Genomic DNA, 23389 nt, shown 5'->3' on the forward strand with positions numbered 1-23389 from the left:
CAGAGCCTTTCTTACATCTGGGTCCCCAGAGCCCCCCTTACATCAGGGTCTCCAGAGCCCATCTTACATCAGGGTCCCAAGAACCCCCCTACCATCAGGGTCCCCAGAGCCCCCCTTACATCAGGGTCATTAGAGCCCCACTTACATCAGGGTCCTCAAAACCCCCTTACATCAGGGTCCCTATAGCCCCCTTACATCAGGGTCCCTAGAACCCATTCACTTTCAATAGAGTCCCCAAATTTAAAGGGGAAGATCAGCGTGGGATAAGGAGAGCGGAGAGGTTCAAAAATAGTTGGGGTAGTGGAAGATGAGTAAAGATCCCAGCTGACATCAGGATCCATTGCTTCTCATTGCAGCAGTCAGCTATAGGACAGGTGGAAGCTGGAAGGCTGGGCACTGGGACAGCATAGGTTTGGAGGAGGAGCTTCCTCCTTTTCTCTCTCTGAAGGCCAGGACCTGGGGGAGGGGCAAGCACATGATTGGTTGCTAGGACATGGGCGGTCCTAGCAACCAAACCCTGGCGCTGAGAACAGTGGGCGACGGCAACGGTACTTACGGTCCACTTTCTGAATACATGGCTTCACGTTTGTGACACAATAAACAATATTACACTATGGGAGGCTTCTCCTTTTCTTCCTAATGGCCCTGCTATGTGTGTCCAGTGGCTCTAAGGCAGGGTAGGGAACGTTGGATCTCCAGCTGTGCTGAAACTACAAATCCCATCATGCGTCTGCCTTAAGAAGGCATGCCTGTGGCTGTCAGAGTTTTGCAGTGCCTCCTGGGATTTGTAGTTTCAGCACAGCTGGAGAGCCAAGGTTCCCTACCCCTGCCCTAAGAGGACTCAAAGAGGCAAAGTAATACCAGTTGGAGTAGTGGTGGAAAACGGCATTCCTTGGCATTTCCTTTGATCGACTGCACAGTGTTCCCGGCTTACATCCCTGGTCCAGTGGTGTATATTACATCAACACACGCTACAGTGTATCCAGAAAGTATTCACAGCGCTTCACTTTTTCCACATTTTGCTATGTTACAGCCTTATTCCAAAATTGATTCAATTCATTATTTTCCTCCAAATTCTACAAACAATACCCGATAATGGTAACATGAAAGAAGTTTGTTTGAAATCTTTGAAAATGTATTAAAAAATAAAAAGGAAAAAAAAATCACAAGTATATAAGTATTCACAGCCTTTGCCATGACACTCAATATTGAGCACCAGGACTCTTCCTAGAGCTGGCCATCTGGCCAAACTTAGCGATCGGGGGGAGAAGGGCCTTAGCCAGGGCGGTGACCACGAACCCAATGGTCACTCTGACAGAGCTCCAGCATTTCTCTGTGGAGAGACAAGAACCTTCCAGAAGAACAACCGCCTCTGCGCATGACAGCCCACCTGGAGTTTTCCAAAAGGCACCTTAAGGACTCTCAGACCAATAGAACCAAATTCTCTGGTGTGATGAAACAAAGATTGAACTCTTTGGCCTGAATGGCAACCCTCATGTCTGGAGGAAACCAGGCACCACTCTTCCCCTGGCCAATATCATCCCTACAGTGAAGCATGGTGGTGCCAGCATCATGCTGTGGGGATGATTTTCAGAAGCAAGAACTGGAAGACTAGTCAGGATTGAGTGAAAGATGAATTCAGCAATGTACAGAGACATACTTGATGAAAACCTGCTCCAGAGCGATCTTGATCTCAGACTGGGGCACTGTGCGGTGCACTAAACACTAAGCATCAAGCCTAATTCCAGGATTCACTTGGACATGTTATGTGTATGCCAATTTGTTCAGATTTAAGTGCAAGCGCTGTTCTTTTAGTTTATTCCGTTTTAAACACATGGTTGTTCACAACAGCAGCTGTACACATGAATAGCAATAGTTTATTCATTTCACACATTTTTGTTATAAGGGTGGGTGTTAGATATCATTTCAGTTTTGAAAGGAATATAAAACAAAATAAATGGAAAAAAAAAGGAACAAAGAAAAGTATAATAAACATGCAGTTAACAACACCAACAAATGTAAGAAAAAAATGCAAAATTAGAAAGGTTTTTTTTATTTGGACATCACTGCAGTAGAAGGACTCTGTTCACTTTGCTTCAAGCTCTATTCACCTTTCCACATTCTGACAGTTTGCTGCTGGTGACCTGTGAAAAAGTGCAACTATGGACACAGACCTGTCAAAGCGTAACTATGGACACAGTAACCGCATTGTAATTGCCAGTTATGCACGCTAACCAAAGGGGTAATAATGCATCTAAACTAACCAAAGGAGCAAAATTTAATGTTCTTAGACTATTTTCTCTTCTGGTTGAGTGTTCTTCGTATAAGATGGGTAGAAAAGATAGGCTCATTCATAAGCTGGGATGAGCGTGGGTTTGGCACTAGGTTTAGTCCAAATTTGGAAGGCAGCTGTCAGTGCCAAGCCAATGAGCTGCAGGCAGGGAATTACCTGCTCCACAGCTTCACGTACACTAGAGCAGTGTTTCTCAACCTTTTTTCCATCAAGGCACCCTTTAAAATTATAGACAATCTCAAGGCACCCTTTAAGATTATTGACAATCTTTAGGCACCCTTTAAAATTATGGACAGTCTCGAGGCACCCCATTCTAAAATGTAAAAAATATTCTAATAGATTTACATAATGCAGCAACATCCACACATAGGACACCCAACGTTATCAGTGATTATCTTCCAAAGCAAATAGACTTTTGCACACTGGTACTGACTAGTATTCCAATGTTTCTCTTCTCCCTATATTTCTCTCCATCAATCAGCTAATGTCACCCCTGTGCTGAGGGAGAGGGCACAGGAGAGTAGAACAAAGATGTTGTGGAGACAACAGACTTCCTTCTTATTAATTGATGACATCATTGGTTGTTAAGATACCAGTGTCTAGAAAGTCATAATGGAAACCCGTGGCTTTGTGTAACTAAAAGGCAGGCTTGATCCACATCCTGACATGTATACAATTCTTGATCAATTTTTAGGCATTTTGCCAAGGCACCCATGAAGAAACCTCAAGGCACCCCAGTGTGCCTGGGCACCCTGGTTGAAAAAGGCTGCACTAGAGGGCAGAGCTGCTTGTGACATCATTGACCTAATATGGCCGTGTTAGGTCAATGATGTCGTGATCATCAGTGCCCCATTGTATACGTGAAGCTCCAAATACAGTAAATGTAACCAGTACTGTAATTCATTTACTAAATCCCTCCATCTTTACTACTGCCCATAATATTTGAAGGCATTTTGAGTAGAAGAGAAAATAGCAGAAGAACATCCAATTTTGTTTCATTCTCAAAACAGCTTGTTAGTAAACACACAATGAATCTAAATGCAGTTTCCTTGGAAGAATAGCTATTCAAATTTGTTTTAAATACATCTTTTAACCCCTGTTCACATTGGCTGTAGCTTTGAAATCGTGCAACCTCATCTGAAATTGCACAATTTCAAAGCTACATGTCAGTGTGACTTGGAAGACATCTGTGTGGCTTCATGCATAGATGTCTATGCATGTCGCACCTGAAATTGCCAAAAGTACTGCAGAAACGCCTTTTTTAATTGATGTGGCACCGCAAAGTCAGCGTCGCACCGATTTGAACAGAGCGAATCCCAGCGATAGCCTGCGACTTGCTCCAATGTGAACAGGGGCTTAATGTTTGTGAAGTCCACATGGGTCTAAATGCTTTCCATACATATTGTCATCTTTAGGAAATTAATCAAACTTCCACCTCTCTCCCCACTGCGTAATCAAGAAGAAATCATTCAGATGTGGCAATTACAACCGTGCCCCTTGCAGGGCTGTGTTTTACCAGCATGGGGATGCCTATAGCTGTCTATTGGGCTGCAGCAGCTGCACAGATACAGCTGCTGCTCCAAATGTGACATCTGTGCCCACATGGATGTCATATTGGGACACAGCAGGTGTGTCCGTGCAGGCGCTGTGCCCCAATAGACGTGAATGCGACTGTTTGCATGGGGATGAACGCAACACCTGTGCAGCCTCGTGCGGGTTAACATGGTCCTGCATAGATGTAATCGCATCATGTGAACGAGGCCTAAGCGCATGGCAGGAAGGAGGGAGTGGCAACACTAGGTAGTGAAAAATGTGTACTAGTGCGCTCAGAAAAATATATATAAAAATACATAAAGAATATAAACAATGATAAAAAATTCTAGTGATAAAAATAATAATAACATTTATGTTCATATGCCATTAAAAGTGCAAAAAGAAAATCGTGCATAGTGCCCTAAAAGTGCACAAAAAATGAAGTCACTGTTGATCAATATGACGTTAATAACTTCAGCTGTGAAACAACGAAGCATTCTTTGACAATAAATGAATCCACACCACCTGCGATGTTCAGTGCTGCATGCAACCCCACAATGTCCACACAAGAGGATAAGGTGGATGCTTACCAGAAAACGATGTTTAGATAGCATATATATGATAAGCCCCTGGACAAATGGCCCCAGTGGATAATGGGATCTCCTTATTGAGCAACAATCTCCTGTTCAATAGATTCCATGTATATTCCAAGCATTTCAAAGCAGAGACCACTAATTAGATGTTATATTGATCATGAGCACCTGGAGGGAATTGGTCCAAATTGGTAATGGGATCTCTTATTAGAGCGATAGTTTCCTATTTAATGTTCTCCGTTTTGCATTTCATGCATTCCCAGGTTCACACGCAAATAAATGAAAGAGCTGGATAGTGCATTACCTCTAAAATACTTTAATAAAAGATAGGATTGCACTTACATTTAGTTGAAAAACACCCAGCCTTAACCAGTGTGCACGGCCGCCTGCCGTGCAGATCGTGTGTGGTGACGATGTGGCTACTCCACCCAAGGAGTCATGGGATCTATTGAACAGGAGATTGTCGCCTAATAAGGAGATCCCATTATCCACTAGGGCAGAGGCGTAACTAGAACCTTCAGGGCCCCGGTGCAAGAAAGCATGAAGGGCCCTCCGGACCCCTGGGCGGGGCCCTTCCCTTCGAGCCTGGGGCTCTTCCCACTGATCCTGGGGCCCTTTACTCTTGTTGTGGAGCCCTTTATTACAGTCCCGCAGCAGGACCCTTTCACAAGTTCTGCAGTGGGCCCCATACCTGCCATCTTGGGGCCTCCCCACGGTGGTGGAATGCCAGGGCCCAGTTGCAAGTGTGACCTTTGCGATCCTGGAAGTTCACCCACTGGTGTCAGTAGTTTTTATTTTTTGGTATTTTAATTGTATTATTTTTTATAATTTTATTTTATTTTTTTCCATTGTCACTGACTATGACTGTCCATTCAGAAAAGGAAGGAGCTGGTAAATTACATATTTACCGACCCCTTCCTGGTTCTCTATTATTGTGACACATCCCCTTCAGCAGCCGGCAGGAGAGGGGAGGGAGCAGCACAGTGGGAGGGGGGGGGGGGGTAACCAGGGAAGCACACAGGGGCCCAGAGACAGCAGAACACAAGTGAACTGTATAGGAGTGGTGGGGGCAGCATACAGAAGAACCAATCTCCTCCTTTTTCCTCCTGCAACTACAGGAGGAAAAAGGAGGATAGTGATTTCTCTACATGCTGCCCCCGCCGCCCCTCCTATACAGGTGTACAGGGGAGCCGCACAGGCCCCCTCAATCATGGGGCCCGATTGCCATTGTAGTTACGTCCCTGCACTGGGGCCATTTGTCCAGGGGCTTATGATATATATGCTATCTAAACATTGGTTTCTGGTAAGCAGCCACCTTATCCTCTTGTGTGGACATTGTGGGGTTGCATGCAGCACTGAACATCGCAGGTGGTGTGGATTAATTTATTGTCAAAGAATCCTTCGTTTTTTCAAAGCTGAAGTTATTAACGTCATATTGATCAACAGTGACTTAATTTTTTGTGCACTTTTAGGGCACTATGCACAATTTTCTTTTTGCTCATTTGATGGCATATGGACATTAATGTTATTATTATTTTTATCACTAGAATTCTTTATCATTGTTTATATTCTATATGTATGTTTATATATATTTTTCGGAGCGCACTAGTACACATTTTTCCCTTTATTATTTCTTCCATAGTTCAGGGAGTTCTAGGTGCTCCCATTTTGTTTGGTTAGCGCATCCTTTTCAGCTTAGTACATAACACTAGGTAGTGACTGTAATGTAGAGAACCTTAAGGGGAGAAATTTATAGAATTTGTTTAGGTTTGAAACCTGTAGAAAATATCTAGATTTGTAACTTTGGCCCTGCATCCATATATTGATACTCTACACAAAATTAACTGATACATGTTTGATTATCTTGCCCGATGGTCAGGTATAGTATTGTCCAAAACTGAAGGAAAGTAGTTTACATAAACTTGATCATGGTTAGTTCATCTGTTGCTTATTGCAGTCTTGATGTAGTTGTGTAGGCCTTCTTGTAATATACTATCCTTCTCCTTGGCTCTTCCTATGAAATATGAAATATTTGAATCTCAAGGAATAAAAAGGCCACAGTCCAAAATAGTGCAGTTAAGTTTTGGTCTCTCATTGTAGGTTGGGATGTCTTCCATTTTACAAAGTACATCACTGCCTTCGACCAATTGTCTACAAAAGGAAAAGCACACACAGTTACATTGTGAAAAGAAGTCTTTCTCAACAAGCTACAAAGTGTATGTGTAGGATAGTTACTTCTTCAAGAATATTTGACATAGACCTGCAACAATACATTAAAGCAATACATTAAAGCAGGGATGGGGAACCTATGTCCCGGGGGCCGTATCCGGCCCCCCGTGCAGCTGAGTCTGTGTCTCTCAGCTGATCTGTCAGAATGGAGCCAATGCTTCCTGTATAGTTCCGGCTGACAGTCTGAGTGAGTCACAGGCGGAGTGATATCAAATGCACTCCACCTGTGACCAATACAGGAAACATTGCCTCTTCCTCCAGCACGGCGCCGCTGCTAGCCAGCATTTCCCGCCAGCAGCACACACAGCAGTACCAGCCAGAGCCAGCAGTACCAGCTAGAGCCAGCAGTACTCACAGCAGTACCAGCCAGAGCCAGCAGTACTCACAGCAGTATAAGTCAGAGCCAGCAGTACCCACAGCAGTATAAGCCAGAGACAGCAGTACCCACAGCAGTACCAGCCAGAGCCAGCAGTACCCACAGCAGAACCAGCAGTACCAGCCAAAACCAGCAGTACCCACAGCAGTACCAGACAGAATCAGCAGTACCTACAGCACAGTACCAGCCAGCAGTACCTACAGCATTACCAGCCTGCAGTACCAGCCTGAGCCAGCAGTACCAGCCAGCAGTACTAGCCAGACGTACCAGCCAGCAGTACCCACAGCACGGTACCAACCAGCAGTACCAGCCTGAGCCAGCAGTACCCAAGGCAGTACCTACAGCACAGTACCAGCCTGAATCAGCAATACCCACAGCAGTACCAGCCTGAGCCAGCAGTACCAGCCAGCAGTACACACAGCACAGTACAAGCCAGTAGTACCAGCCTGAGCCAGCAGTACCCAAAGCTGTACCCACCAGCAGTACCAGCCAGCTATACCCACCAACATTACCCGCCAGCAGTTCTTTTCAAAACTTACCACCACAAAGTCGACTGCGCTCCAGACTGACCAACACAAACCTGGAAAACCAGTTGTGAGTAGCAACATCATCAAAACCAGCTAACATCACACACCTCACCAAAGAGAAGCAGTTGCAGCCATCACATTAAGGGTGAGTTAATTAAATTTTTGATCAAATATAACAGGCACATTTTTAAGTTGATAATTTTGTACGGCCCCCGAATGATTTTATAAATACCCAAATGGCCCTTGGCAGAAAAAAGGTTCCCCACCCCTGCATTAAAGAAACATTCTGTTCCATTTGTTAGGAATATCTGTATAATAAAACAGAGAAAAGAAAATAGGAACAAAAGTGGCACTGTTGCCTATAGTAGCTCAATCAAGTTTTTGGATTTCTATTTCTCTGGGGAAACTTAAACAAGGAATTTGATTGGTCATTATAGGCAACTTCTCTCCTTTTGTTTTTATTTATTTTTCTCTCTTTCTTTATAGAAACAACCCCCAGTGTGGAAGCGTTATATTTTGTAAACCAAATCTGCAGTGCCTTGAAAAAGTATTCAAACCCCTAATTTGTCATTTTTACAACCAAAAATGTAAATGTATTTTATTGGGATTTTTTGTGATAGACAAATACAAAGTGGCACATAACTGTGAAGTGGGAGGAAAATTGTAAATGGTTTTACATTTTTTTTACAAATAAATATCTGAAAAGTGTGACATGCATTTGTTTCAGCCCCTTTAGGGCCCTTTCACACGGCATTCCGTATGTCTGTATATCATCCTATTTTTTTGCGGATGATATACGGACATAATGCATGTCAATGGCATTGCGGATGTCAGCGGATAACCATCCGCTGACATCCGATTTTCGTCCTTTCAGTTCTGTTCCGTTTTTTGGAATGGAACAGAACCCTATTTTTGTTCCTTTTAAAAAACGGAACGGATGCAAAATCGGATGTCAGCGGTGTCATCCGCTGACATCCGCAATCCCCAGCGGACATACGGAGCGGATGACACAAGTGTCATCTGCTCCGTGAAAAAAAAAAAAAAAAAGTGCCGGAGCGGATCACAATGCGGTCCACTCCGTGTGAAAGAGCCCTTACTCTAAAACCCCTAACTAAAATCTAGTGGAACTAATTGCCTTCAGAAGTCACCTAATTAATACATAGAGTCCATCTGTGTGTAATTTAATCTCAGTGTAAATACAGCTGTTCTGTGAACCTCTCAGAGGTTTGTTAGAGAACCTTGGTGAACAAACAGCATCATAAAGGCCAAGGAATAAGGGATACATTTGTGGAGAAGTTTAAAGTAGGGTTAGGTTTGAGCTTTAAACATCTCACGGAGCACTGTTAAATCTATTCAATCTGTTCAATATATTGTAGGTTTACAACTACAAACCTACCTAGACATGGCCACCCACCTAAACTGACAGCCAAGAGGTCAATGGTACCTCTAGAGGAGCTTCAGAGATCCACAGCTCAGGTGGGAGAATCTGTCCACAGGACAATTATTAGTCATGCACTCCACAAATCTGGCCTTTATGGAAGAGTGACAAGAAGGAAGCCATTGTTGAAAGAAATCCATAAGAAGTCCTGTTTGCAGTTTGCGAGAAGCCATGTGGGGGACACAGCAAACATGTGAAAGAAGGTGCTCTGGTCAGATGAGACTAAAATTGAACTTTTGGCCTAAAAGCAAAACACTATGTGTGGCAGAAAACTAACACTGCACATCACCCTGAACACACCATCCCCCCAGTAAAACATGGTGGTAGCAGCATCATGTTGTTCGGATACTTTTCTAGAGCAGGGACAGGGAAGCTGGTCAAAGTTGATGGGAAGATAGATGGAGCCAAATACAGGGAAATCATAGAAGAAAACCTGTTAGAATCTGCAAAAGACTTGAGACTGGGGCGGAGGTTCACCTTCCAGCAGGACAATGACCCTAAACATACAGCCAGAGCAACAATGGAATGGTTTAGATCAAAACATTTTTATGTTTTAGAATGGTCCAGTCAAAGTCCAGACCTAAATCCAATTGAGAATCTGAGGCAAGACTTGCTGTTCACAGAAAATTGCTGTTCACAGACGCTCTCCTTCCAATCTTACAGAGCTTGAGCTATTTTGCAAAGAAGAATGTGCAGAAATTTTACTCTCTAGATGTGCAAAGCTGGTAGAGACATACCCAAAAAAGACTTGCAGCTGTAATTGCAGCGAAAGGTGGTTCTGCAAAGTATTGACTCAGGGGGCTGAATACAAATTCACACCACACTTTTCATGTATTTATTTGTAAAAAATGTTGAAAACCATTTATCATTTTCCCTCCTCTTCACAATCATATGCTACTTTGTGTTGGTCTATCACATAAAATCCCAATAAAATACATTTATGTTTTTGGTTGTAACATGACAAAATGTGGAAAATTTCATACTTTGAATACTTTTTCAAGGCACTGTATATTTTGCTGACTATTTCATCTGTGACTTTAACCAAGACTTCAAAAGATGCTGCTTGAGCTAGTCTCTAACTCTCTATACAGCAGCTATCTGGGTTGGCATATCCTCAGCAACAACTTTGGGGGGCCTTCATGGGACCTGATTATCAGGCGATAGGTTCGTTTTTCTTTGGCCAAGCTGTGATTGTCTGAGGAAGTGTCCTTAGATTCCTTCTCCTTTACTATTCTCTATTCCTAGTACTAACCTTAGGATTCCCATTCCTCATTCCTCCGTGGAGGATTCTGCTCCTTACAGGATTAGGTTGATTCCTAGTATCTTATATTTGATAACTGGTTAGGCAGGTTTGTGGTGTGGCTCTCACACTCTAGAAACACCTCTTTGTATTTGTTGGAAGACATCCTACTCATCTTTCTGATCCTGATGATAATGTGCTCCAATTTGTATTATAGTATATCTGTATCCCTGCCTATCTATATATATCTGTATCCCTGCCTATCTATTTATGCAGGTGTTGTTGATCATTGTCTTTCTTATTCAGAAGGTTTCAAACCCTTCTATTTTTTCCATCTCAGGGGATTTCTTTCCTTCTATTCATTTTGATTTTAGGCTGTTAGAGCTATCACATCTATGGCTATCTCTTTACTAGATTATTTGTCTAGCCAGGTAACACTCATGCTTATCATGGACCTCCTCTTTCCTGAAGTCAAGTGTTGGGAATCTTCAGCTTAAAGTAATTGTGAAGTCTCGTTAAAAAAAAAAAATAACAAACATATTATACTTACCGCCTCTGTGCAGTTGGTTTTGAACAGAGCAGCCCAGATTCTCCTCTTCTCGGGTCCCTCTTCTCTGCTCCTGGCCCCTCTCTCCCATCGAGTGCTTCCACAGCAAGCAGCTTTCTATGGGGGCACCTGGGCCGGGTCACAGCTCTGTGTGTCCATTCAGACACAGAGCTGCCGATCGTCCCCGCCCCCCTCTCTCTCTCTCTCCTGATTGGCTAACTGGCTTTGCATGACATCCATGGGAGCCAATGGCGCCCTGGCTGTTTCTCAGCCAATCAGAAGAGAGAGGCCCAGGATGGCCGAGGGACTCATAGACATAGCTGGAGAGAGAAGGGGTTCAGGTAAGGATTAGGGGGGGCTGGGGGAGGCTGCTACACCCAGAGGGTTTTTTTATCTTAATGCATAGAATGCATTAAGATAAAAAGCCTTCTGACTTTACAACTCCTTTAAAGTGTCAATAAACGCACATAATTAAAAACTATATCAATAAATGCTGTAGTACATGCTGTTTTCTGTTTCCCCTTCCTGTCTTTGTCCCCACTGCAGTTGGGGATTTTGCAGAGCAGTGTTGGCAGCTCTGCACATGCTCAGTTTTCAGTGTATTTCTACTTTGAGCATTTCCTCCCTATCCCATCTGAGCAGCCCATGTGACTATAGAGACACACATGTGGGTGTATAAACTCTAATAAATGACATCCCACTCCCTCCCTCCTCCTCCATTTCCACTACACCAGCTAAACACAGTGGAGGTGGGATATTACTTCTTGATTGATGGTGGCTTCACCTCCCTGTTATTCGAAGACATAGACTGGAGGGGCGTGACACAGCCTGGGAATTGCAGAAATCCACCCACACCATGTTATTGCCCATTAATATTAAACAAATTGATTTCAAATATATATTTGTATGACAATTTAAAACAGTTGTCCATTCACACTGCCGCGACTTGTGAGGCGACTTGTGTGCCCTCAAGTCGCCCCAAGTCGCTTGACATAACAAATCCCATGTAAATGAATGAGAGCCGTCTTAATATGCACTACTGAAGTCGCTCCGACTTCAGAAAAGGGTCCTGTACTACTTTGAGGCGACTTGTATCCGACTTGTGCCAATAGACTTCAATGGGAGTCGCCTCCAAGTCGGATCCTTATCTTATTTGAAGCGACTTGTTATCAGACTTTCCAGGAAGAAGAAAGAGATTAGCCAGGCATTCCCCACATTGCAGCCATGCCTACAGTTCCTATATAGTTACACATCCCATGAGGCATTGTAAAACTCTGACATTCACAAACATGACTAGGCATGATGGCAATTGTAGTTCCTGAACAGCTGGAGGGACGTAGTTTGAAGACCCCTGCTATATACCATTATCTCTGCCTTGTCTGTGTGAGTGGCACTGGTGGACACAGATAAGTGGCACTGGTGGGCAGTGGCACTGGTGGACACTGATTCGTGGCACTGATTCGTGGCACTGATATGTGTCTCTTGTGTCGATCGATGGAGAGAGAGAGTGTGAAAAAAAAAAGAAAATCAAGCAGCCTGGCAGCTGGCTGCCTTACCTTTCACAATGGCTGCACAAGTGCACATGAAGGAAGAAGTTGGGTGGAGGCGGAGCCAGTCTTCTAGGCGCGTAGAGGAGGACGAGCCGGCGAGGAGGATCCTCCTCCGCTGTGCATCATGGGTCTGCTCTGCTAAAGTCACTGGTTGCTAGATGCCAATCGGCCTGGCCTTAGCAACCAGTGTGCAGCGCAGACAGCAGACTGAGACTCGAGCCACCCGCGGACAACAACGGGGTGGGGCGTCGGGGCCCGGCGGACAACGGGGGGGCCATAGACCACCAGGTAATCTGGATTCTGGCCTCAGACCTGTTGACAGTAATTGCCACCATGTCCATGTGTATGGGGCCCCTTGGAAAGTGGGGCCCCCGGGCAACCGCCGGGCGTGCCCAATGGAAAAGACGGCCCTGCTTATAGTAGCCACTTTCTGAGTGGTGCACTTTAATCAATACCTATTATGTAGTTTGAAATAAGAGATCCATGGGAAATGGATGATCCCTGGACATGGAAATCAGACTTGGATGAATACATTTCTTAGTTGGTGGCTGATATCACCAAAGTCAGAGTTGGGAAATTCTTTCAACTACCACGGTGGATAATATTACCAACAGATGCCAGACTTTTTGGTAGGGAAAAAGCCCCGGACCAAAATAGCGGTACTGGAATTGCATGCTATTGGATTGTCTCTGCTTCATTGGATAAACCTTTTACAGTCACCCAGTGAGGGTGCAATCTGACAATGCTAGGGTGTTGGTATATGTCACCAGGGAGGCACAAAGAGCTAAAAATAAATAAATAAAATAAAATGATGGTGAGTACCAAAATCGTAATTTTAAAATGGTAGATTGTTTTCCAATGGGCAAGATCTGACAATACTGATACAGCTTTATACAATACCATCATGTGATGGGTTTTAGTACATAGAAGTCATTTATTTAAGTTACACAAGTAGGCTTTGTGCTAGCTGTCACATGTTGAGGATATTTTAAAATGGTCATGGCATAGTATAATGCAATTATAGGTCATGTCTTCCAGACTTTCAGATAATAGGTCTGGCATGTTCAACAGTAAAACCAAAACATTATAAAAAATATTTCATCTGTAATTCTGGCAAAAACCTATACTATTCATATAAGTATCTAATAAAGGTCTTCAGTACTCTAGAATGAGTTAAAGATGAACTTCACTTTAAAAAGGAAGTTCTGCTGATCCTACAACCCCCCCCCCCCCCTCTTCCAGTGTTGGCATTTGTATCTTTAGGAAGTGGGTACCTATTTCTAGCAGGCACCCACTCCCTCTTCCACTAGGATAGCCTAGGCAACCCCAACAAAAGTTTCCTCTCCCTACCCGAGACCTCCTGGGACCTATGACAGGTCCCAGGAGGCAGAGGGATCATTCACAGAGCGCAGTAGTAGGGAACTGGCTGCAAAGCTGCAGAAAGTCACAGCTGGCTTCCCACAGTAAACACGGTGGCACTTTTTACAGAATTTGTAGCAGCTGACTTTTATTTTATTTTATTTTTATAAATCTGACTGAAGATCCTCTTTAGTTGACAAATGTATTTATTTTCTAAAAGCCTTAAAGTGTTCACTCACCCAAATGCCACATTCTTTCTATCCATATAAGGGGTAGCCTGAAGAGTGATGTAGAACTGAGAGCCATTTGTATGGCGTCCTTTATTGGCCATGCCAAGAATTCCACGTTTGTTGTGAGATACAGCAAAATTTTCATCTGAAAAATAAGTTCTAGTAATTAGATTTTATTTAACTTGTTTGGTATGTAAAGCGAAAAAACAGTTTCCCAAAGCAGTTACATTCAAGGCATGCCACAATTGCTAGTGTGCTTATGTCAGCATTCAGCCAAACATTCATACCCTCAAATGGAGATGTTATAGCCAATCGCACAGGCACCATAGCAGATGCAAATTTTAAAGTGGAACTAAACCCATTGATTTAACTGTATCCCAAAATTGATAAATTCAAGGTATGCCATGAATGATAACAGTCACAGTTGCTTGTACTCAAGCCATCAAACTGAACACAGCTGCAGAGACCAAACAGAGACTAAAGCCCCGTACACACATACCGAATGTCGGCCGAACGATCGGCCGTCTTTTGTCCGGTGCTGTCCTGTCGGCTGAAAAGTGCTAAAGACTGCAAACAAATTTTGTCGGCCAACAACAGCCGACTGCAGAAGTGATGTCATGTGATGGTTAACTTTCCCTGTGTTTTTTCTTTTCTGAGCATGCCCAGTCTTGCAAATCTGCTGTCTGTCGGCCGAAATCTGTACTGACTGGCGAACAATCGGCTGTTCTGGTGTTGGCCAACAAAAATTTTAATGCTTGCACGACAGATTCTGTTGGGCCGAAAATGCGCTGTCGGCTGTCGGAAGCATCATACTAACAAGCCTACAATCGGCCGATCGGTCGTCGGCCGAATATTTACGGCCGACAATCGGTACGTGTGTACGGGGCATACGATAGCAGCTTTCTCGGCTGCAAAGGATACAAGGGTTTAGTTCCACTTTAAAAAGATCCTAAAATTGTGCTGCCTTCATCTGTATAAAGGAGGATTTAGTTCTAATTTAAGTGGAATCTATCCAAAAACAAAGCACCCTTCTCACAAAGTTTTGATGGAATCCACCAATCCTCAACTCAGAGGCCATAAGTTAGGTCCATGCCAGTGACTTTATTTACCATAAATATGAAAAGTATGCAATTACTCTGCAGTGCATGAATCAGACAATGACAGTTCCCATAAGAATCTTCTGTGGCAGGTTTTTCACCTTGAGGTATTCTAGTTTGGATAAAATACAAGTATTGATTATGTATATCTTAATTCAATTATCTTAAAACCAACGTTTATTCTAATTTTAATTTGCTCACCCTGGTTCCTCCTTTCTCTCTGCATCAACATGCTAATGCCATTATATACTGTAGGTTATTTTGCACTCAGTGGCATCATCATAGGGTCTCGTCTGTCTCTGTGCTTCTCAAAGCAATGTAGGCAGATCATGGCTAATGGAAGGGACCAGCAGGGTGTTGTATAATAACTTCTTTCAAGAGTTCTCAGCCCTCAATGAAGCATCCAGTTTTCGCTCCTCTGGTTTTATTGGGTCTGTTGCCAATGTTGGAATTGTTGTCCTTGTACTACTTGCTACTGAGTCTTTATTACGTTGTGGAGTTTTTGCCACAAGGAAGCACCACCCCATAGTGTTTGCACCTAGTATTTTTCTCCTTCACAGGTGGATCTACTGGTTATGTGGATCAAGTCATGTCCTTCAACTTGGAGAAAGTTCATTGAGTCCCAGACTTTTTTCCTGTGTGTGTTCTTTTTTTTCTAAAATGTAGTCTGTCTCCTAAGTTCCGGCACTTAGTGTATGAAAATTCTTGATGGCCTAGATCCCTGGTGCTCAACCTGTGGCCCATTGTCACTTTTTGCCACCTCTAGAACAATAATATGTTTTTTCCCTATTGCTCTGTTGTAGCACTGATTGCTTTTTTTCACTTCCTTTTTTTTAAATCAGATCTTACATTTTTTAAAAAAAAATGTACATTCACATCTAAACATAACATAACATACCCATCAAACTAGAAAAAAGGGAGAAGTTCTTAAGTTTCACATATTAGAGCCTTAGTGCAACCAACCCGATGGAAAAAAATATATACAGTATATATCAGAGGCGTAACTAGAACCTTCAGGGCCCCGATGCAAGAAACCATGAAGGGCCCCCCAGACCCCTGGCCGGGGCCCTTCCCTTCAAGCCCAGGGCTCTTCACACTAATCCTGGGGCTCTTTACTCTCATTGCATGGCCTTTTATTATGGTCCCGCAGCAGGATCCTTTCACAAGTTCTGCAGTGGGCCCCCTTCCTGCAATCTTGGGGCCTCCCCACAGTGGTGAAATGCCAGGGCCCGGTCGCAAGTGTGACCTTTGAGATCCTAGAAGTTCACCCACTGGTTTGCTACCGGGCCCCCTGGAGCATAGGGCCCGGTAGCGATTGCAACCCCTGCAACCCCTGTAGTTACGCCCCTGGTATATATAATTATCAATGTAGCACCAACCCAAGGGATTGTAATATATAACAATTAGACACAAAATACAGGTGATACGTGCAATTTACACAATATCTAAATATATACTGTCCAACCAGCATTTACATATGCGGTCAAATTTAACCATGGCATTGCGTAAGAAATACAACTGCTTTTTGTGCATGATACACCTATTTATTTCCTGTAGCCATTCTGCTAGCATGGAGGGAGAAGTTGAAATCCATTTAAAAACAAGCATTCTACTAGTGGCAAAAAATGATCTGGAAACTGTCAAAAAATGTATATTCATCCCAAGACAAATCAAAGTGACTAAGGATACATGTCAAAGTATCAACAGTTAGTAAAGAACATGTCACAGCATCAAGGATATGAATGACTTCAGTCCAATATTGTTTAAGCCTAGGATAATGCCACAATAGATGTATCAGATCTCCATGAGGTTGATTGCATTTGCTGCAACTAGAGTATTGATGTAAACCTATACTATACAGAAAAAGTGGAGTGCGATATATCTTATATAATACCAGTATAAATTATTATGGAAGCTGAAGCAAAGGAGAAGGAGAAAGAAGAGTGATTGCTTACAGGACCCTCTCCTACACTTTATCAGGAAGGGGGCCTAACTCCTGTTACCATTTCTGCCTACAGGAAGCTGGATGTTTTAACAAACATGTTGATAGGAGTTGTGTATGTATCTTGGAGACGAACCCCTTTGGGTCTTGTCCCTAAATAATTTTGTCAAATAGTGTAATGGAGAAATTCAGGGTGGCATTTCGGGCCAAGAAGGCATTTCTAAGTTGGAGACATTGATAAAAGACCCTCTTATCTAAACAGAATTTGTGCAATCGCTGAAATTATTTAAAGGATTGATTCAAACACAGATCAGAAATCGTCAAAATGCCTGCCTTGGCCCAATAATAAAATCCATTGTGAGGAAGTAGATAGTTAAATCATATAACAGTAAATCTAGTATAACCAGTAATATCAAATGAATCTTTAGCAGATGTCCAAATATATCCTATCAGAAAATGAGAGGGAGACTTAGAATATGCAGAGGACTACAGGGCAAAAAAGTGGAAATAGCCCCTTAAACCGTAAACCTTCTAGTTAGCTTATAAGCGTTTTTTGGGGAGGTGTGACACTCCCAACCCTTCAGATGTTGCAGTTGCGTGGTAAGAAAATAAAGCCAGGGGTCCGTTGCTGCAAGACCACCCTTAAATTCTAGGTACAGCAGAAATTCTAACCTGATCCTGATTCAGGCAAGACTTGAAAAGTAGATGTAGGCCCTGCACTGTCCCCACTCCTCTGGAACCTTTCCAAATCTCTAAGTACTGTCCCTGACAGACGGGGATCCTTTCCCTATGCTGGCTACTCGCATAAGACACGCCAAGGAACTCACATGCGCTGCCAACTAAATGTCAATACCCAGGAGCTGCTGCATACACCCTAATGCGCTCCCACATCAAATAAGCAATAAATCTAATGAAAAAATGATACTGTGCTGCTCACCACTTAAAGCTTCCCAATAAAGTGACAATAAATGAATAATAAGAAAAAACACATGTAATGTGTAACACACATGATTTTCATATTGATTCTTTCAGGGGCATACTGCATGTCAGAGATACAATTATAATTGTATACACATATATAGCCTTTATACATTTACCTTCAAATGTTCCTCCAAAAACAGATTCACCTCCATTTCCTTTTCCTGCCACTATATCTGTTTGAAAAGATGAAAATATTGATGCACCAGGTCAAACACACATTATAACTCGTGAATGGATGTTTCCAGGAATTAATAACTTGCCAAATTGCCAATTGAAATAGGGTCCTTTCACACGGGCTTTCCACCCGGTGGACTCGTTTTGCTCAGCGGGGGATCTATCCGCCCATCCCCGCTGAGCAGGCAGATGGCAACTCCATCTCTGCTTACTTTGCAGAGAGGGAGCTATCAGATGCATGCTCTCCTCTAAGGGAGATCGGATGAAAACGGACCGCCTGTCTGTTTTCATCCGATCCGATCCTCCAGACAGATGGGAAAAATAGGGTTTCCATCCTTCCGGATTTCACGGACAGGATCGGATCGGATAGCAATGGGTGTCAGCGGACATGTCACCACTGACATCCGCTGCTCCATAGAGGGGCATGGAGCATCCGATCAGGTCCACCTGAAAAAACTGACAGGCGGACCAGATCGGAAAGACCGTGTGAAAGGGGCCTTGCTGTAGTTTAGGAACGTTGTGCTGCGCACAAACAAGTTGAGCATGTGAGAGTTTTACTTCACAAGATTTAGATGATAAGTTCATATTTCAAAAAAAAAAAAAAAAGAATAAATCCACATTTTTTTTGCGGGTACAAAAATGTGCATTTTTTTTGGAGCCTGTAAAGAATGGTGCCATGCAGGTCTCCTGCAGATCTGTCAGTATATCTGTGTGCCTGTACATCCCGTATGGGCAAGTAGATGCGCTGACAGGAAGAATAAATGAACTACCAGAGCACTCCACAGTGCCATGGTAGTTCATTGAGAACTACAAGCCGACAGCTGCAAAGGATGTCAGGGCTTGTAGCTCATTCACACAAAGAGCTGATATCAAAAAGTGACAGCTAGTATGGGCCCAAACTTCTGTTACAGGAGGGAGTGGGATGGTCAGCAGTTGCAGCATTGGGCAAAACGGGTGCATCATGTAACATGCTCCCAAAAGTGAATTTATCCCTGGCCGACTCCAAAGTTGCATGATTTTCAGTGCAACCTTTGAGTCCAACTTTGATACGACTTTGAAGTGAATTTAATAAGACTTTTACACTCTCTGGCATTGAAGTCATGTCTAAGTCAGATCAAAGTAGTGCAGGAACCTTTTCTGAAGTCGCGGCAACTTCAGTAGTGTCAATTGGAACGACTCTTATAGAGATAGGTAGCATTCCACATGTCCTGCGACTTAGGGTCTCAGAAGTTGGATCCTAGGTGTGAAAGGAGTCTAAATCCAAAAAACCTACCAACTATGTATTAACACATAAAGCCTGTAAAGAAGAGAAAGATAAGTTGGGCGCAGCACACCTCATCTCATCCAAGTGACTATGAGGTAAAAGCAGCTTCAGCTCGATTCATCCAGGCCACGCTCCCTACTCGTTTCGTCCCTCCTTGGGCTAATCATGGAGGACCCATCATAAAGCCTCTCGCACGCTACTGCCTTGTTTCTTTTTTTTTACTATTGTAAACGCAGACTACTGTTTTCAATGTGTCTGTACACACAGGTGCATAAATATGTGCTGTCTATATAATAGTAAAAAAATATATAATACAGAAATTTGCATTGCCGGCCAGGATTTTTACACGTGTGTGCGTATATGCACAAATAAACGTGTAGGCCACACTCCCTTTTTTGTAATAAAGTAGAAGAATTGTGTATGCTTACATGCAAATATGTCCAAATATACACAAATATGCGCAAGTGCTACACAGCCCACCCACGTTTTTTTTTGGTCAGGAATGTCTGATGTTTATACATCAGTACGGTGGACAAGTGACAGTATGAAGCCACACCGACAGTCCTGGAAATGCAAAAGGTGCAATAGATCCGCCACCAAATAAGGTCTCCAAAATACCCTTACCGGATTAATAGATCAAAAGGCCATACATAGCAGATGATATATATCTGTAAAGCATCGATCTGAAGCACCATTTCCTTCACATCCTGCATTCCATCTCAAGCCACTGGTCTGCCTTAGTGATCTCACAGCAAACAAAGCAAGAAATGCCTCTCATAGTGTAATATTTCAACAATCGTTTATTGAGGTAAAAGAGAGAGACTCACATTTCAGCAGAGTGGCAGCAGCATGTTTGTGTAGTAATGTCACTGGCGTGGTTCCGTTTCCAGCCAAGAAGATGGCCGCCATCCTCCTCAATTGCGCATTCGTCCGACCGTCCACCTATGGGGTCCACCCAACGCGTTTCGTCACATCATTTGATGTGGATATCAGGCAGATGGTTTAGCCACGTCCCTCCGCCGTGAGGCCACGCCCCTGATGACAGCAATACGTGTGACGAAACCCGTTGGGTGGACTCCATAGGTGGACTGTCGGACTCATGCGCGATTGAGGACGGCGGCCATCTTCTTGGCTGGAAACGGAACCACGCCACTAAGGCAGACCAGTGGCTTGAGATGGAATGCAGGATGTGAAGGAAATGGTGCTTCAGATCGATGCTTTACAGATATATATCATCTGCTGTGTATAGCCTTTTGATCTATTAATGCGGTAAGGGTATTTTAGAGACCTTTTTCGTGGCGGATCTATTGCACCTCTTGCATTTCCAGGACTGTCGGTGTGGCTTCATACTCTCACGTGGATACACATTATTTTTTATGGACTTTGTTTATTCTCCTGACTAGCGCTACATCCCCTATCATATATTTACTCAGATTGTTTCAGAATTGTTTTGTGTAGCTGCTTTTGTAATTATTTAATAAGATTTTATTTATGGTGTATAGCGCAGCAATTTTTATATTATTCTATGGTGGACAAGTACCTTAAATCCCATAGAAAAAAGGACCCATACTTTACCTCCACCTTGAATCCAGCCATTTTTTACAATGCGGTGGAATGGGGCACCCTTATAATGTAACTTGATACCACTTGGAGAGTCCCCTGATTCTCCTGAGCACAAATGTTGGAAGTTTTTGCATGTTTTAGGACACACATCTGAGAACAACTGCAATAATGACAAAAACAACGGGTTAATGAGAAGAAAAAATGTAGCTAATATAACATTTTAAATCATTAAATAAATTGCATGTTGGAGGTCATATAATCTTTAACCACTTTTGGGCGGTAAGGTTTTCCCCCTTCCTGACCAAGACATTTTTTGCGATACGGCACTGTGTTATTTTAACTGACAATTGCGCAGTTGTGCGATGCGTGTAATGCATCCATTTATTTCGATGCATAGAATTTACGTCCTTTTTTCCCCCACAAACAGAGCTTTCTTTTGGTGGTATTTGATCACCTCTGCGTTTTTTATTTTTTTGCGCTATTAACAAAAAAAAGCTACAATTTTGAAAAAAAAAAAAAAAACCAAAACAATATTTTTTACTTTCTGCTATGAAACATCCAATAAAAAAAAAAAAAAAAATGTAAAAAATCAAATTTCTTCATCAATTTAGGCCAATATGTATTAAGTGTATATTGATTGGTTTGCACAAAAGTTATAGCGTCTACAAACGATAAAATATTTTTATGGATTTTTTATTTAATTTAGTTTTTTTTTACTAGTAATGGCAGCGATCTGCGATTCTTAGCGAGACTGTGACACTGCAGCCGACAAATCTGACATCTAACTGACACTTTTCGGGGACCAGTGACACCAATATAGTGATCATGGCTAAAAAAAATGCACTGTCACTGTACTAGTGACACTGGCAGGGAAGGGGTTAACATTAGGGGTGATCAAAGAGTTAAAAGTGCTTACTAACTGTGGGGGGTTACACTGATTGGGGGAAGGCAGAGATCGGTGTCCATGCTTAGCAGGAACACAAGATCTCCATCTTGTCCCCTTGCAGAATGGCGATCTGCCTTGTCCGCTGGACCCGCTGATTGACATCCCCTCTAGCCAATCACGGCGCAATCGCGCCTCCGGTGGCGTGATTGCGCCATCTAGTGGCTATTGAACGAAACGACATACAGGTACGTTGTTTTGCGTAATAGAGCCGACCTGCCGTAGTAAATACACGGCGGGCAGTCAGCAAGAAGTTAACAGTGACATCATCACCCTTCACTTCAACCCACCTTGTAAATCTAATTTAATGCCAACCCTCGCATTAAACCTCCAAAATATAAACCTAATGCCTTTTGCATACTCACCCATCTTGCTGGGACCCTCTGCACTAAAAACCTGAAATCTCCTGATGCCAGAGTTGTCTTAAACCCAGAGATTTTTAAAGCATATTTCCACTTTTTCAGTCAACCCTGAGCAATCCCCCCTATATTTGTTATGTGTTCTCATCCAAACAGCATACCTATTTTTTTTTTTTTTTTAATATTTGTTACCTTTTAGCTGCTTTTTAGGAGGTGTCATGGCTGCATGAAAATATTTCTCAACATGTTCAGTGTGATGTGTCCCTTTAGAAAGGTTTAGGGACAGGGTGAGCTCCCTCTCATTACCATATAATGCCCAGCTTGTAAATGTTTAACCCTTTATTAGCACAGAAAGTGTTCAAATCTTATTTACAACTGATGAGATCTGCGAGCACAGTAAAGTCACGGTAATTATGACAGTCACAGCTCCCGCGCATAAACAAAGAGAACTAGTAGGACTTTACAGTACTGCAGTTTCCAGAAGAGGATCTAAAAAAAGGTAAGCTGCAATTTTTTTTTTTTTTAGGGGACTCAAGTACAGATACTAGGTGGAGGTGGGGTAGGCTTCCCTGAATAAGTGTGTTTTCAAGGATCGCCTAAAGGTGGAAAGGGTAGGAGCTGACCGGACATACTGGGGAAGGGAGTTCCAGAGGATGGGAGAGTCTCTGGAGAAGTCCTGTAGGGAGTGTCGCAGGAGATAACAGGGGAGCTAGAGAGCAGGAGGTCTTGGGAGGAACGGAGAGGACGATTTAGGCAATATCGGCAGATTAGGTTGGTGATGTAACTGGGGGTGATGTTGTGTATGGCCTTGTATGTTGTGGTTAGTATTTTGAATTTTATAGGATGTGGTAGGGGAAGCCAGTGAAGAGTTCGGCAGAGAGGGAAAGCAGTCACGGATCAGTTAGTAAAGTGTATTAATCAACCCCTATGTATAAATCAACCCCTATGTCTGTGTCCCACACTGTAAGACCAAAAAATACACTTTAAAATGGGCAGTCTGTAGTGTCTATCTCTGCTGATTTACTGTATCAAATGTCAATCATTTGACTGGTAGTGAATATAATGTCACAAATATGGTTCCTGTGCAGTTACCATAATGAAGCTAGCTACCCTCATGACTTACATAAAGTGGAGTATGGGAAGATCGAAAT

General features: G+C 42.9%; 1 protein-coding gene across 1 annotated transcript in view; it reads right to left on the bottom strand.

The window, feature by feature from the left end:
• Positions 1-6185: 6185 nt before the first annotated feature.
• Positions 6186-23389, bottom strand: part of PPIL6 (peptidylprolyl isomerase like 6) — a 31981-nt gene continuing 14777 nt past the window's right edge. Inside the window, exons 5-8 of the mRNA XM_082251699.1 lie at positions 20949-21096; positions 18052-18108; positions 13925-14060; positions 6186-6570 (exon numbers count right to left, since the gene is read on the bottom strand). Coding sequence (XP_082107825.1) covers positions 6459-6570; positions 13925-14060; positions 18052-18108; positions 20949-21096 — 453 coding nt within the window. The 3' untranslated portion in view covers positions 6186-6458. The remainder of the gene's footprint in view (positions 6571-13924; positions 14061-18051; positions 18109-20948; positions 21097-23389) is intronic.

The sequence above is a fragment of the Pelophylax lessonae genome (genome assembly GCF_965119305.1).
Source record: "Pelophylax lessonae genome assembly, chromosome: 3".
Lineage (NCBI taxonomy): Eukaryota > Metazoa > Chordata > Amphibia > Anura > Ranidae > Pelophylax > Pelophylax lessonae.